The sequence below is a fragment of the Pelobates fuscus genome, chromosome 2 (assembly GCF_036172605.1).
Source record: "Pelobates fuscus isolate aPelFus1 chromosome 2, aPelFus1.pri, whole genome shotgun sequence".
NCBI classification, from domain to species: Eukaryota; Metazoa; Chordata; class Amphibia; order Anura; family Pelobatidae; genus Pelobates; species Pelobates fuscus.
Genome location: NC_086318.1, coordinates 312,223,597 through 312,238,076, shown reverse-complemented (window position 1 = coordinate 312,238,076; position 14,480 = coordinate 312,223,597). Strand labels below are relative to the sequence as shown.

The 14,480-nt window shown below is 36.7% G+C and overlaps 2 protein-coding genes across 2 annotated transcripts in view; one reads left to right on the top strand and one right to left on the bottom strand.

Annotated features, from left to right (window-relative positions):
* Positions 1 to 1,459, top strand: part of CCN6 (cellular communication network factor 6) — a 30,340-nt gene extending 28,881 nt beyond the window's left edge. The window contains exon 5 of the mRNA XM_063441286.1: positions 26 to 1,459. Within this exon, the coding sequence (XP_063297356.1) occupies positions 26 to 307 (282 nt within the window). The 3' untranslated portion in view covers positions 308 to 1,459. The remainder of the gene's footprint in view (positions 1 to 25) is intronic.
* A 4,311-nt stretch (positions 1,460 to 5,770) lies between these two features.
* TUBE1 (tubulin epsilon 1) overlaps positions 5,771 to 14,480 on the bottom strand; it is a 31,063-nt gene continuing 22,353 nt past the window's right edge. The window contains exons 9-12 of the mRNA XM_063443508.1: positions 10,157 to 10,297; positions 7,197 to 7,337; positions 6,936 to 7,110; positions 5,771 to 6,171 (exon numbers count right to left, since the gene is read on the bottom strand). Of these exons, the coding sequence (XP_063299578.1) occupies positions 6,013 to 6,171; positions 6,936 to 7,110; positions 7,197 to 7,337; positions 10,157 to 10,297 (616 nt within the window). The 3' untranslated portion in view covers positions 5,771 to 6,012. The remainder of the gene's footprint in view (positions 6,172 to 6,935; positions 7,111 to 7,196; positions 7,338 to 10,156; positions 10,298 to 14,480) is intronic.

Below are 14,480 nucleotides of genomic sequence, written 5' to 3'. Positions count from 1 at the left end.
ATGTCATCTTTTATTTTTTCCTAAGATCCCAAAGGATAAAACTTGCCAGCCTACAATCCAGGCTTTACAACCTATGAAATTTGTTTTGTCTGAATGCTCATCAGTTCGCAACTATAGGCCTACATACTGCGGAGTGTGCAAAGATCGGAGATGCTGTGTACCAAACAAATCAAAAATGATAACCGTCCAGTTCCACTGCCCAGGGGAGGGCTCGTTCACATGGAAGATGATGTGGATCACATCTTGTGTTTGTCAGAAGTTCTGCAGTGATCCTGGAGATATATTTCCCCATTTAAAAATTTTGTGAAAGTTGTGACTCTTAAAAATTTCTGACAGAAAGAGTTCGATTCTATTATGGAAGATAATTATATCACCAGTAATTACTGATGTCAATGCGAAAAATGCTATCCAGATACCAGAGTTAAAGGAAAACCCCAAGCTTCATTACAACTACTGCATGGTGTACTGGGTATGATGCCAGGAGTGCCCTGGGAACCCCCCAATGTATGTAGTCCAACCATTTGCTAACAGTGTGATTTCTTACCTGCAGTCTGTTGGGTGCCGGTTACTGACTTTATGGCAAGTTGGAAACTCATGTGTGGAGTTCCGTTAGCTCTCCTGAGATAAACTTTGTTGTGCAGGGCCAGCTCATTGACCTAGAGTGTCAGCTGATTCTTCTCAGCCAATGAGCTAAGCCCAGCAACACCGGACTTAGCTCGGCACAGACAGCACTCATACAGCCAGTGACTGGCACCTGGACCCCTGTTAACAAGTGGTTTCACTACATATGGTACTCCTGGCATCATAACCACTAAAGCACACATAGTGGGTATGATGCTTGAAGAATGCATTTAAATGGATACAATAGGCACCAAAACAATTTTGGCCTAATAAAGTAGTTTTGGTGTATAGATCATGCCTCTTTAGTCTCACTACTCAATTATCTATCGCTTCCTGTAAACATAGATGTTCAACCTCCTTTTATTTCACATTCTGTTCATGTCTCCCAACTGTTCCACTTTTGGTGGGACAGTCCCATTTTAGCTGCCAGACATCCTGCATCTGAGGACACCAAGGAACTGTCCCCGAGCCGCACAGAGCGAGCGCATTATTTGTCATGCTCTCAATGTGCCACTGGCACTATCACCATGCAGGGAGTGTTCAGCAGTACTCCCTGCATAGTCCTGATAACTGGGGGCTAGCCATGCTATCAGGTGACGGGCCTGCCCCTTTTCTGGATGGCCCCACCCATTGTAGGCATCACTGGCTACACCCACCATCCTGACTTGTGGAGGCTGAATGTTGGGAGGTATGTTCTGTTTAATTTAGAATTTCTTATCTCCTGCTCTAACTAATAGCCTGCTAAACCCTGCAGGAACAGGAGATTAGTATTCAATTTAGATAAAAACCTCTAAAGTAAGTTCAAGATCTGGTTGAATATGACCCTTTTTTTTTTTTTTCTTTTTTTTTTAAATGGAGTCTGTGTAAGTACCAGTCAGCGGAGGTGTGACCAGGGCTGCATTAACAGTAACAAAAGTTATTCACTAAATGGCAAAGAATTGAGCACTGAGACTGCGTGGACATGATCTATACACTAAAACTTCTTCATTAAAGGGTTATTGCAACCACCATGACCACTTCAGTGATATGAAGTAGTCATGGTGTTAGGTGTCAATATGTGCAGTGTTTCTGCTTGAAACATTGCTCATACAGAGAGATTGCCAGTTGTGTGCTGGGGACTAGTTGACCCTCCCCAGCACACGTGATATATATCAATTCTGAGCAAAAAATGTCTGTCAGTGCACACTGCACGCTGACAACAGACATTAAAATAGTCCTCTTCCAGGCAGAGCTTCTGCAAGGGAAAGATAGATCCGCCATCCCAACATGCACAATGGTGTTTCTTTTTTCAAACCTCCCTCCCCTCGCCAGCCCAGAGTACACTCATGCACACAGAGACAGCAATTGGTCCAATCACAGGCTTCTCTCTGAGCTGCGGAAGAGTAAAACCTGATTTCAGGTTTTACTGCACAGTGAAGGGGGGTGTCTTCCCCACAGTGCCCAGTAGGGCATATTATGTCAGAATGGTCCCCCCTCTCAATAAGGTTATAGTAACCATTTTAAGCTCAAGTTGGTTTTGTGCTCTAGTATCCCTTTAAGTTTAGCTCCATGTGTTGGTTACATCAAATTCGAGAAATTGTGTTGTATTTTTTCCCTGAAAATAAATGGCACATTTTATTGTGTTTGAATTCCTAAAACCATACAGCACGTGCAGAAAGGTAATAGTCTTCTTACTCTGTTGGAGACTAATTATATCACCGCTCAACCACTCAATGAAAAACGTACAGATGGGAAGAAACACAGAGGACGTTTTCTAATACATGGCACGCCAAAATTCAGAGTTATAATATGTACCTGCAACAAAAGAATGTTACTACTAACAAATAAGTAATTTACCTGTCAAATTCTATTCTGAATTTTGGCCCACCCTGTACAAACTGTTGCACTTGCAAAATAAGATCACCCTTTCCATACGTTTGAAAGACGCATCACCGTGAACAAACTGGAAAGAAGAAATAAACATAAAATAAGAATTAGATGCATTAATTTAACTGCATATTTTTTTAAAATTTCTTCATTTTTGTTGTGCATGGATTTAGAAAACAGCATGCTTGCAGTGCCACAACAGCAAGTGCATCAGCATGAGAAAATGAACAAGCATATGGCATATGGAAATTCTGCACATTTTTATATTATAAGTAAAAACTGGCTAAGGAAACACAGCTGGATACAAGGAAGATAGGGTAAAGTATACAAGGCTAATATGCATGCGTGATATACCACCCCAGAAGGCCCTTGACGTAAACATCCAAAATGAGTTTTATGAAGCTAAGGAACGAGTACACCCTAACCCCACCATGAGGTCGTCCGGCTGCGTGTATGAGCAGAACGTCCTTGTAGCTGTTCAGCCGATGTCCTACATAGGCATTGCATATTTTTTTTTTATTTGGTAACTAATTATAGTTTTTAAAAATATATACATTTTAGGCATAGACAGGGTTATTCACTAATGTCCGCAGGGCCACATACTGAATGCATGCGGACAACTGCTACTGATGAGGTTGGATCGACTGAATTTGGCTTTAGTAACAGGATTTCTAACAGCTAACAGTTTAATTAGCTTGAGAGAGTTTCCCTATAATAGAGCATTTCCTTAATATTTCCTCATCCATATAATCATATCTTTCATGGCTGATGAACTGGCCTCAGCAGCTAATGAAGATCCACCTCAATTTTGTCCAGGACTACTTCCTTGTTATTGCTGGCACTGTCTAATCAAATGTTTCTCAAAGAGAAGCCTTGAGAACAAATTTCCTGGCAAAAGCATCTCAGAGATCGGTGGTTTCATGGATATATAGAAGAGTAAATTAAACTCTTTAGGGTTGTATTAGTTCAAGAGCGGTTTTAATTATTCATTTCAAATGGTGACTTGCTATTGAATGGTATTGTAGATAAAATTCTTATCAAGGTCAGCCAACCGCTAGGTGAGGCCAATCTAATTTATATTCCACATAAGCTGTTCGCAAGTGGTTGCGTCACTATCCCATTACCACAGATACATATTGTACCTGGGCAATTGGACTTTAACAATCTGTGTGTAAGTTGCTTAGCCATAGCCAGAATGTCCAAGGCATCTGGAGTTAACAGACTGTGTGCGCACACACCAGATAAAAAATTGCACAAAACTGATATTTCCAGCCAGGAAGGGAGTATTCCAGCTAGCTGATTGACATCCCAAAGAGGCAACCTACAAACAAAAAATTTAAAAATCAATAAATAAATATTAAAAAAAAATAAGTGTATATATTTTAAATATGGTAGCAGAGGCAGGTTCTATGCACTATGACTTTCAGTAAGCTAAGATGATTATGTTGCGTAGTGTCCATTTAATACCATCCAGGACTCCAGTCCATAGCACACCGTTGCTCTATTAAACATGATAATTAGGGGAAATTAAATTTCCTATGCCTATAAGTATAAAGTTAGACTAGCTGCTTCTTTGTGTTTAAATTCTGGACTAGTAACACATTGTATATCTAGATTTAAAGAATAAAATTACAAATATTTATGCCCAATATCAGGTAAACTTTGATAGAGTGATGGGCTAAACCAGTGATGGCTAAGCTTGACACCATAAATTGTTTCTGGACTACATTTCCCATGATGCTCAGCTAGTTTTTAGACTCTAAAAGCTAGCTGTGCATCATGGGAAATGTAGTCCAGAAATAATTTATGGTGTCAAGGTTAGCCATAAGCCTTACCTGAAGGTACTAAACTGTAAATGATAATCAGTCTGCCCCGCTCTTATTTTGCATTTCTGAGTCTTCAATCAGGTAGCCTTAGACAGGGCGATGCCGATAGGCTGAGAGCCTCATCTGACGCTTTTAGACTATCACTGGCTCCACATTTTTTAAAAGTGATGAAAAAGGTACAAAAGTACATAATACATCAGTGATGCCTTCTTACAGACTTTGGGGTCAAACCGTTGTTACTGTGCCCAGAGTGTTCTTTTAAAGGTGCATTCAAAATTTCTACGGATTTTAAATTTGCAAGGAATATTTAATGCAAAATAGTTACATTACGTATAACTAGATATTATGTCTGTGTGTTAAACAAACTCAGAGCAAACAAATGCAGATTTCATGATAACATAACACAATCACATAGTGTTTATTTCAGAAAATAAAACATGTTTATTTGAGATTTTACAAAAGTACAGTAGTGTTAAAAATCACAGTACAAATTTGATTTTAAATATTCAAAAAATTAAGAGGAAACAAAAAAAAAATAAGTGGAAAGGACAGATATTGTATCAAATATATATGGATTTTGCGACCAGAATGTTATATATACAGCATAGCAAAGAATAGAAATATAAATGTTTTACTTAAAATTTACTTCAACATACAAAATATATTTTTATAGCACAACAAAATATCTATCTTGATAATTATTCATTTCATTTTAATAAATAAATTGAATACAAGAAAAATACACTAGTTTTCAAGTAAATCATTTGGTCTAGGTATCATTATTAACCTTGTGAAATGCACCTTTTATATTAACATTGGAAGACTGATTTGAGCTCACCAGGAATTGTACCTTTGACCCAGAGATAATGAGCTGGAGCATTAATTATGGAGGTATTTTTTCAGGCACAGAATTCAGAACATGTACAAAATAAAGAAAACTTGACAACATTTTCAGATAAATATAGGCTTATGTTTAGGTTAGCAAGCTTTTTAATTGAGAAAATAAATGTATTTAAAAAAAAAACAAAAAACAAGCAAACACCACTTTATTTTCAACACAAAAGACAAAAAAAGTACGAGTAACACGAACCAAATTAAGATGTAAATCAGAACCATGCTGAAGTTTAAAAAAAAAAAAAAAAATATGGGCTTACTACAAATAAAGCTAACGGGTACCCTTTCATACAATGGCTTTGATTTAACAATTTTATATAAACTTTTTAGAAAATTTTATATTTTAAAAAATATTTTATGTTTTTATATTTGATACATTTGTCAATATTAAAAAAATAATTTCAAAAGTGTATCCAAAAATATTAAATCTAGACCTACGTGTCACAAATTCTAAAAACGAACGCCTTCAAAAGAAACTAAACAAAAAAAAGGGATGAGATATACATTTAATGTGATTTTCAACACACATACACATATATATATATATATATATATAATTTTTTTTAAAGTTCAATAGACATCATAATTGTACTGTATTGTTTGTTCTTTTGTCTCAAACCTGGTTTATACATTATGAATTGTATGTGAATAGGCCAGTGCTTGTGAGACATATCTTGTAGTTGATATGTACTCAAGTGACATAAATGGCAGATGGAAACACAGGATTAGGCTAATTTGTTTTCCATCTGTATTGATCAAATATTATTTCTTATAAAAGTACTCGGTTGACAAAAGTTAGACAATGTCATACAGCTATGTTCAGTCTAGGAGGAACTTGGTTTGGCATCCCTTTGGTGGCATCAAGCTGGTGGTATTCCTCTATAAGAGTTGACAAAGAAGAAAGAGCTTGGCTAAAACAGCTTTGTTCCATTCCGTCCACTTGTAGGTAATGGTGAAGGTGGGCCTGCAAGGAATACAAAATTTCAGTAACAAAAAATCTCATAATAATGAAAACAGTCTCTGATAAAAGGCAATTCAAAGAACCAATCATTTGCAGAACTCACAAACACATACCCGTGTTTGTGAGTTCTGGAAAGTAAAACTAAAATGTAGAAACCCACACCGGTATATTTAGCTTGATGCTAACTTGAACATCTTGGCTTCCTGGCAATCACTGTTAGAAGGTCTGTCCACATTGACAGAAACAATGCTTGTGTTTCTTTTCCTGTGCTGTGCAAGGACTGGACTGCATTTACTAGTTATTCCTTTTTTTTTTTTACAATCAAGTTTAGTATTTTTATTTAAAAAAAAAAAATTATTAGAGCAGTGTAGGGTATACACGTTCAATATAACTGAAATATTTAAAAAGTACATGAAAATACGGTATAAAGTCACATGATTATCGTTTTTCATTCAACAATGTGTAAGTAATATTTAAACAGATGTGGTATTTATCACATTTATGGATTCTCCTATGACTGTAACAAAGGTTACCAATAAAGGTGTCATCATTGAGTTATACAATAACAGGGTGAAGAAAAAGATTTACTAGTTATGTAATATACATTTAAAACAAAACAAAAACAACCCTCCCCCTCCCCAAAAAAACACAGCAAAACAAAACACGATGTATATGAGATTATAACGGTTTTATTTAGCAGTAGCTCTCATTTTATGCATAGTACAGTGAATACTAAATCACCTAAAACCGTAAATAATAATTCATACCTTCTTCCTGTACAGCTTATTGAACCTGTCTCGAAGTTCTATAAAAGTAGGCTTCACACAGGTGTTATTTGCCAGTGCCAATAAAGAATGGGTATGGCCCACAGGAGGAACTGAACACAGACCAGTCTTCCAACCTTCTTGATTCCAGGACACAAATTGCAGAGATGGTTTCAACCTAAAAAACAAAGATAAAGCCGGGTAAGTATTAACTAGAGGAGAATTGTATCAAATAGTAGATAGTAATAGGCTGCCATACTAAACCTTTCAATGTTCCTGCGAAGGTCGGATATCTGGACATTTCCTCGCACCATTAATGCACATGCAAGGTAGAGGTTATGTTTTGGGTCAGCATGGATCAATTGGTGATCTTTACTGAAAGCATCAGAAAACATCTGGTCCAACCTGCACAAAAAACAAGGAAATGGAAAATTAAATACTGAAATTTGCCACCAACCTGCAAGATCTAAATATGTCAGCCAAGTTTGCAGTTGTTCTAGTACTCATAACAAGGTATACTGATAAGTACAGGTACACTGTGTAATACAACTTTAATACTACATATTAAATAAAAGTCAAATTTAAATTGGCTTTGCAAGATAAGAAAAAACTCCAGAAATAGTATAAGGTACAATAACTAATGTTGTACCTGCAGCTGCCAACTTGACTTAGGATACTACAGGCAACAATACAACTGTAGCTTTTTGGTATATAGATCATGCCCTTGCAGTCTCACTGCACAATTCTCTGCCATTTTTACACACCTCTCTACATGTGACTTACAACGTTCCTAAACACTTCTTGTAAAGAGAGATCTAATGTTTAACCCCTTAAGGACCAAACTTCTGGAATAAAAGGGAATCATGACATGTCACACATGTCATGTGTCCTTAAGGGGTTAAGTTTCCTCTATTGCACATTCAGTTAATAGCCTTCTAGAGCCAGCAGGAGCCTCCTGTGTGTGATTGAAATAAAATTTACAGAGAAGGAGATAAAAACTTCTGAAGCAAGTTTACATCTGATTGAAAACTGTAGCTAGGGCCGAGGAAACAAAAGTGATTTAACTCCTAGCAAAGAATTAAGCAGCGATACTGCAGGTGCATGATATATTTACCAACACTGCCTCACTAAAATACATTTGTTTATAGAATCAATTTAAAAGCTGTAAGAAACTTGATGTGTTTCCAGCTTGTCTTGTACATTATTGTAATAGGTTTACAATGTATCTTCAGTAAATGTTTATTGTCAAAGAAAACAGAATAACAGGTATACAAAGTCAGGAGAGATAAGTATTGTCATGGTCACAAAGTGCAAATATGTTCTGCTTGAAAAAATAGAAGCCCATTGTATAAACGAGATTTTAACTGAAACTGAAATTTAGATGTGTGGTTGCCAATGGAAGATTATTCTTATTTGCATAAAATATATGTGAGTCTGTAATCTCTTATAAAAGAGGGGTAAAATAAGGGTGATAAAAGACAAGAAGGAAGAGAAAAAGATGAAGAAAGAAAAAGAAAAAAGAGGGGAGGGGAGGTTGAGGAAAATGAGCGTCAGTAAAGTTTAGTTAACATGTCATTTAGCACATTTTTTGATTTATACATTTCTAACCCTTTTTTGTTTGCAAAGGTCAGTTCTATCTTTCCCATGCCACCTTCTCTACTGGAGAATGAAATACTAAAATGGGGCATAAATAACACATCAGCAAATATACCGTATATACTCGTGTATAAGTCGATCTCATGTATAAGTCGAGTGCAGTTTTGTGACCAACAATTGTGAAATATGCTATACCTCGTGGATAAGTCGAAGGTAAAACTTGGGGCTATGAAATTCTGTGATTTTTATAATTATATACACACACACTCATACAAACACACACTCTGCATTATATACACACACACACTCATACAAACACACACTCTGCATTATATAAACACACTGTCTGTTTGTGTGAATGCAGAGTGTGTGTTTGTATGAGTGTGTGTGTATATAATGCAGAGTGTGTGTGTGTGTGTAGTGTGTGTAGTGTGTGGGGGGAGGGCATTTTTATTATTTAAATTTTTTTTATTTAAATATTCTAATTTTTTATTTTAATATTATTTTTTTATTATTTACATTTTTTTTTGTCCCTGGTGGTCCAGTGGTGTGTACTGTGCAGGAGGGGGGCTGGCAGGAAGCGTTTACTTATCTTTCCTGCAGCTCCTGTCAGCTCCCTTCTCCTGCGTTCCGGTCAGCTCCCCTGTAAGTCTCGCGGTCTGCGTGCCGCGCGGAGCGTTGCCACGGTAACCCGTGGCAATGCTCTGACGCCGCGGCTCTTGCGAGATTTACAGGGGAGCTGACCAGAACGCAGGAGAAGGGAGCTGCAGGAAAGGTAAGTAAACGCTTCCTGCCAGCCCCCAACAGGACCGCCGGGCTTGTAGTGAGCCCGGCGGCCCTGGTCTGTATTATGGCAATGTAAGTTGCCATAATACAGACATTGACTCAAGTATAAGTCGAGTGGGGGTTTTTCAGCACAAAAAATGTGCGGAAAAACTAGACTTATACTCGAGTATATATGGTACACAAAAAACACCCCCTTGGTTTACTGTTTGAAGCAGATCTGTAAATTTCAGAGTTTTTGGCATATTTCGCAAAGATCCCCAAAACAGACAGATCCGGTGGGGGTCTGGTGGTTGCGGAGGTGCAGGGCAGATGAGTTTTACTTACCTCCGGCTGTCCTTTGCAGCATCTTGATGATAAAGGTCCTCTTCGGAGCCTGGTGCTTCAGCTGCCAGAAGCCACAAAAGTAAAACACTGAGGTCTATGGAGGATCCTGTGACATAATCCATGGACAAAGCCTGAATCTCACAGACATCATTTGTGATGGCTGATAGAATTGGCCAAAAGTTGACAGAGGAGCTCCTTCCTTTTGTCAACCTCAAGCGTTTCCATAAGCAGTCCCCAACTTTGTCTTATGGTATCTTTGGATTGTGTTGAAATTTCAGTGAAATCTCTGTGAAATGAACATAGTCAATCAGTATATCATAAAGATTATATCTTTATGAAATACTAAAAACTCACAGATTCGCTTTAATGCAATATTGTGTTGCTTTGTCAAGCATTCATTTATAATGTTCCTGTATTCCCTTCCATGTGTAATGGGAATAAATCCAACTAGGTGCAGCAGGTTTACACCTACAAGCTTCCTGTACCAAGTAATTCTAAAACAATTAAATACACCTTACCTTCGAGTAGGCACATTAACATCAGCCAGTGTATAAAGAGGAGTCAGGCTTGATGTCAGGTAATGAAGTTGAGGGAAAGGAACTAAATTCATGCTTATTTCATTTAGATCCATGTTAAGCGACCCTTCAAATCTGGCAGAACTAGGGGATAAATAAAAGACCATTTAAATTATAACCAATAGCAATCATAAAGCCTCAATTTCATGCACATATAAGAACGGATATTGTCCTTGTCACTGAAGTCTAGTAAATGTTTTGCTTTGAGCATTTTAAGATTTTTGCCAACATTGCCAATGCCGTCTGCACAAATATGCAAGGATCTGGCTGTTAAAATATCTCTTCAGTTTAGAGCCGATTATTAAGGGCTCTGAAATTTGTGAGTGTTCCATATTATTTTTACATTTTAAAGTGTATATACATGTTACACTATGATGGTTGTCATGTGCTTACTATTTAGGTTTTATCTTGCCATGCATTAGCTGTGAAGTACTATACCATTCATGTGTGCCATCACCTCGTTTATATCCTGGCTGAGGGAGAATGCAGGCGGCCGGCTCAGGGAGCATGGAGTCGGTGAGGGAGCTGCAATCTTCCTGCTCTGCTTACTCACTCTGCTGTGATGCTGGGAGCAGGGATATGACAGCACACCGGCTCCGTTATCACTAAACAGCGGGAGCAGAGAAAGAAGAGCAGGTCGATTAAAGCAGCCACACTGGACCCCAGGGAATGGATCCACTCCAGCTCTCCCAAAGGTAATGAGTCTTTCAGTGTGTGTCTGTCTGTCAGTCAGTGATTGTGTGTCAGCAAGTGAGTGTGCCTGTCTGTCAGGGAGCGTGTGCCTGTCAGGGAGCGTGTGCGTCAGTTTGCAAGTGTGCGTGTCTGTCAGTGAGTGTGTGTCAGTTAGCAAGTGTGCGTGTCTGTCAGTGAGTGAGTGTGCCTGTCTGTCAGTGAGTGAGTGAGTGAGTCTCTCTGTTAGTGAGTGAGTGTGCCTGTCTGTCATTGAGTGTGTTTAGGTGACCGTCCCCCAGCTGATCGCATTGGAAAGGTGTTTTTACTCAACTTTTTTCCCATGCCGCTCCGGGTCTTGCCACTTATAGCCCCGACTTCATTGCTGAGATAATCAGTCTTGATGATCTCAACCAATCCTGCGCTATCCCACAGAAGGCTATAATGAATGTGCAGCAAATCTTTGAGTCAATCAGTATCTCCTCATGGATATACTCGATCAAAACATCTCTATGGGGAACTTTCAGTGCCTCCATGCAGAGCATGGAGACTCTGAATTTAGGTGCTGCACTAAGATAGGAAGCACCTCTAGTGGCCATCTGAGTGACTGCCACTACAGGTGTTACTAGGCAGCAATGTAAACACTGCTTTTTCTCTAAGCTGCAGTGGTTCTGGTGACTACAGCATCTATTTAAAATGTGTGTTTTTGTCATTGAAAATTAAGCTTTTAAAATAAAAAAACGAAACAAAAAAACAACAACTTTTTTATCTGGCTCCTAGATGTCATGCAAATTTGTCAAACCCTGATGTTAGGGATTCTAACTAGGTCTCCTTTACCAAGTTCAAGGCATAATGATATTCCCTCATTGCGCCTTTACTTGTATATAGATAGAATAAGGGATAATCTGCTAAATACAGATAAAATGGAAAAACATAGCGTTTAACTGTGTGAGAGTGAGTGACACTCAGTGAATTACAATTGGCCACTCACAAATTTTCAGATGGAAAACAGCCTTAAGTGAAATCCTTTCTTCAATGGTCACTGTACTTTCTCATCTTCACACTCCCATCATAGGATTGGAATATGTAGCTCAGAAAGAGAAATATACAAAAAATGTAGTGCACTTCCAGAATGTAGTACAAAAAGAATTTAATAACTTACATATAAGTTTAAAACAAATCACCACTGTGAGTCCTACGCGTTTCGTCCTAAAACCGGACTTCCTCAGGGACTTGGTAGATCAGTGACAACAAAATTATAAAATACATTTCCCTCCCACAGTTTTTATATCCCCTGTAGCGTCTATTATTCAATAATTCCCGGCCGGTGTTCCGTTTCTGCCTGGGGCCTGGCGGCACTTCCTGCTTGTTCGAACAACGTGACGTCATCACGGGCGCCGAATGCGTTTCATCTTGCGTTCCAGGAACCCGGAAGTAGAAAACGGTCGTTCGTTTCACATAATCTCAATTACTCCCAGGGTATATGAGTAGATAAAAGAATAGGGGAGCAATTAAAAAACACTCTAGATGGCACGACAAATGTATTTAGAATAGAAATCACAATATAATATGCAAATATGGAAATATATCCATCGCTAACTTGCTCTTCATTCTCTTAGAGAAAAAACTCCAAAGATATAAATGAAAATAAATAATAATAAATGGAAAAATAATCAATGAAAAAATAAATGATAAATACAAAGGTACAACATCTAACATTAATGGTTTTAATCCGTGTAACTCGTGTAAAGTGTGTAAAAATCAAAAATATATGCAAAAGAGAGAATTTATGAGCTTCACTACAAAAGAAAGATTTAAGATAAAGTCAAATATAAATTGTAATACTAAGAATGTAGTTGACATGCTGCTATGCCCATGTGGAAAGCAGTATGTAGGAAGGACGTGTAGAAAACTTAAAGAAAGAATATTGGAACATCAAAATAACATTCAAAAAAATTCAACCAAACATATAGTACCTCTTTGGCAAAGTTTTTCCTTCATGGGCATTGAACATGTAGACCCTTATTGGAGGGGAGGGGATTTGACCAAAAAACTCTCAAAGTTAAATAAATAAATTGAAAACACTCAAATTTGGATATTGATTTGTGGAGTTTTTTTGAAGATTTATTCTTTGTCTCATAAGTGTTTTCTTGTATAAATATTGCACTTTTTCTTAATCTCTAAATAAATTGAACTACAAACAAATTAGCCACTACCAGTTAAAGAAAAAAGATTTGAAATGAGATAGATTTTTATTTTTTATTTTTCTATTTTTATTTATTTTTCTATATTTAATAATATATATATTTTTCATTCATTTTTTTATTTGCTTTTACAATTTATCTCCAATTAATTTTTTTAGATTATTAGAATTAGAATGAATTAGAAGAGATAGAAGAAAAGGTACAGTATTGATTGGGTGTTTCACCTAGTCCCCGATGTATTTTAAAGAGGATGTTAAGATATTTCGCTGTCTGTATATTTTATTTTCTGTTTTGTATATATATTTTTTGTATCATTCTAAAAATATGTATGTAAAAAATAGAAAACTTTAAGATGGAAATTTATATATCCATTGTGTAAACATTTTTTATATTTAATATATATATTTTTTCATATATATTTTTTTTATGTATTTTGTATATATATATATATATATATATATATATAAAATCATTATTTTTAATTTTTATTTTTCTTTTATTATTTATTATATTTACTTATGTATTTTTCATTTAATTTTTAGTTTTATTTCAATATTATTTTTTTGTATTTACCTTTTATTTTTTCATTGATAATTTTTCCATTGATTATTATTTATTTTCATTTATATCTTAGGAGTTTTTGTCTCTAAGAGAATGAGGAGCAAGTTAGCAATGGATATATTTCCATATTTGCATATTATATTGTGATTTCTATTCTAAATACATTTATGTCGTGCCATCCAGAGTGTTTTTTAATTGCTCCCCTATTCTTTTATCTACTCATATACCCTGGGAGTAATTGAGATTTTGTGAAACGATCGTTTTCTACTTCCGAGTTCCTGGAACGCAAGATGAAACGCATGTGGCGCCCGTGATGACGTCATGTTGTTCGAACAAGCAGGAAGTGCCCGCCCAGGCAGACACGGAACACCGGCCGGGAATTAATAATAGACGCTACAAGGGATATAAAAGAACTGTGGGAAGGAAATGTATTTTATAATTTTGTTGTCAATGATCTACCAAGTCCCTGAGGAAATCCGGTTTTAGGATGAAACGCGTAGGACGCCCAGTGGTGATTTGTTTTAAACTTATATGTAAGTTATTAAATTATTTTTGTACTACATTCTGGAAGTGCACTACATTTTTTGTATATTTCTCTTTCTGAGCTACATATTCCAACCATATGATGGGAGTGTGAAGATGAGAAAGTACAGTGACCATTGAAGAAAGGATTTCACTTAAGGCTGTTTTCCCATCTGAAAATTTGTGAGTGGCCAATTGTAATTCACTGAGTGTCACTCACTCTCACACAGTTAAACGCTATGTTTTTCCTATTTAACTGTATTTAGCAGATTATCCCCTATTCTATCTATATACATTTGCTGAAGACAGGA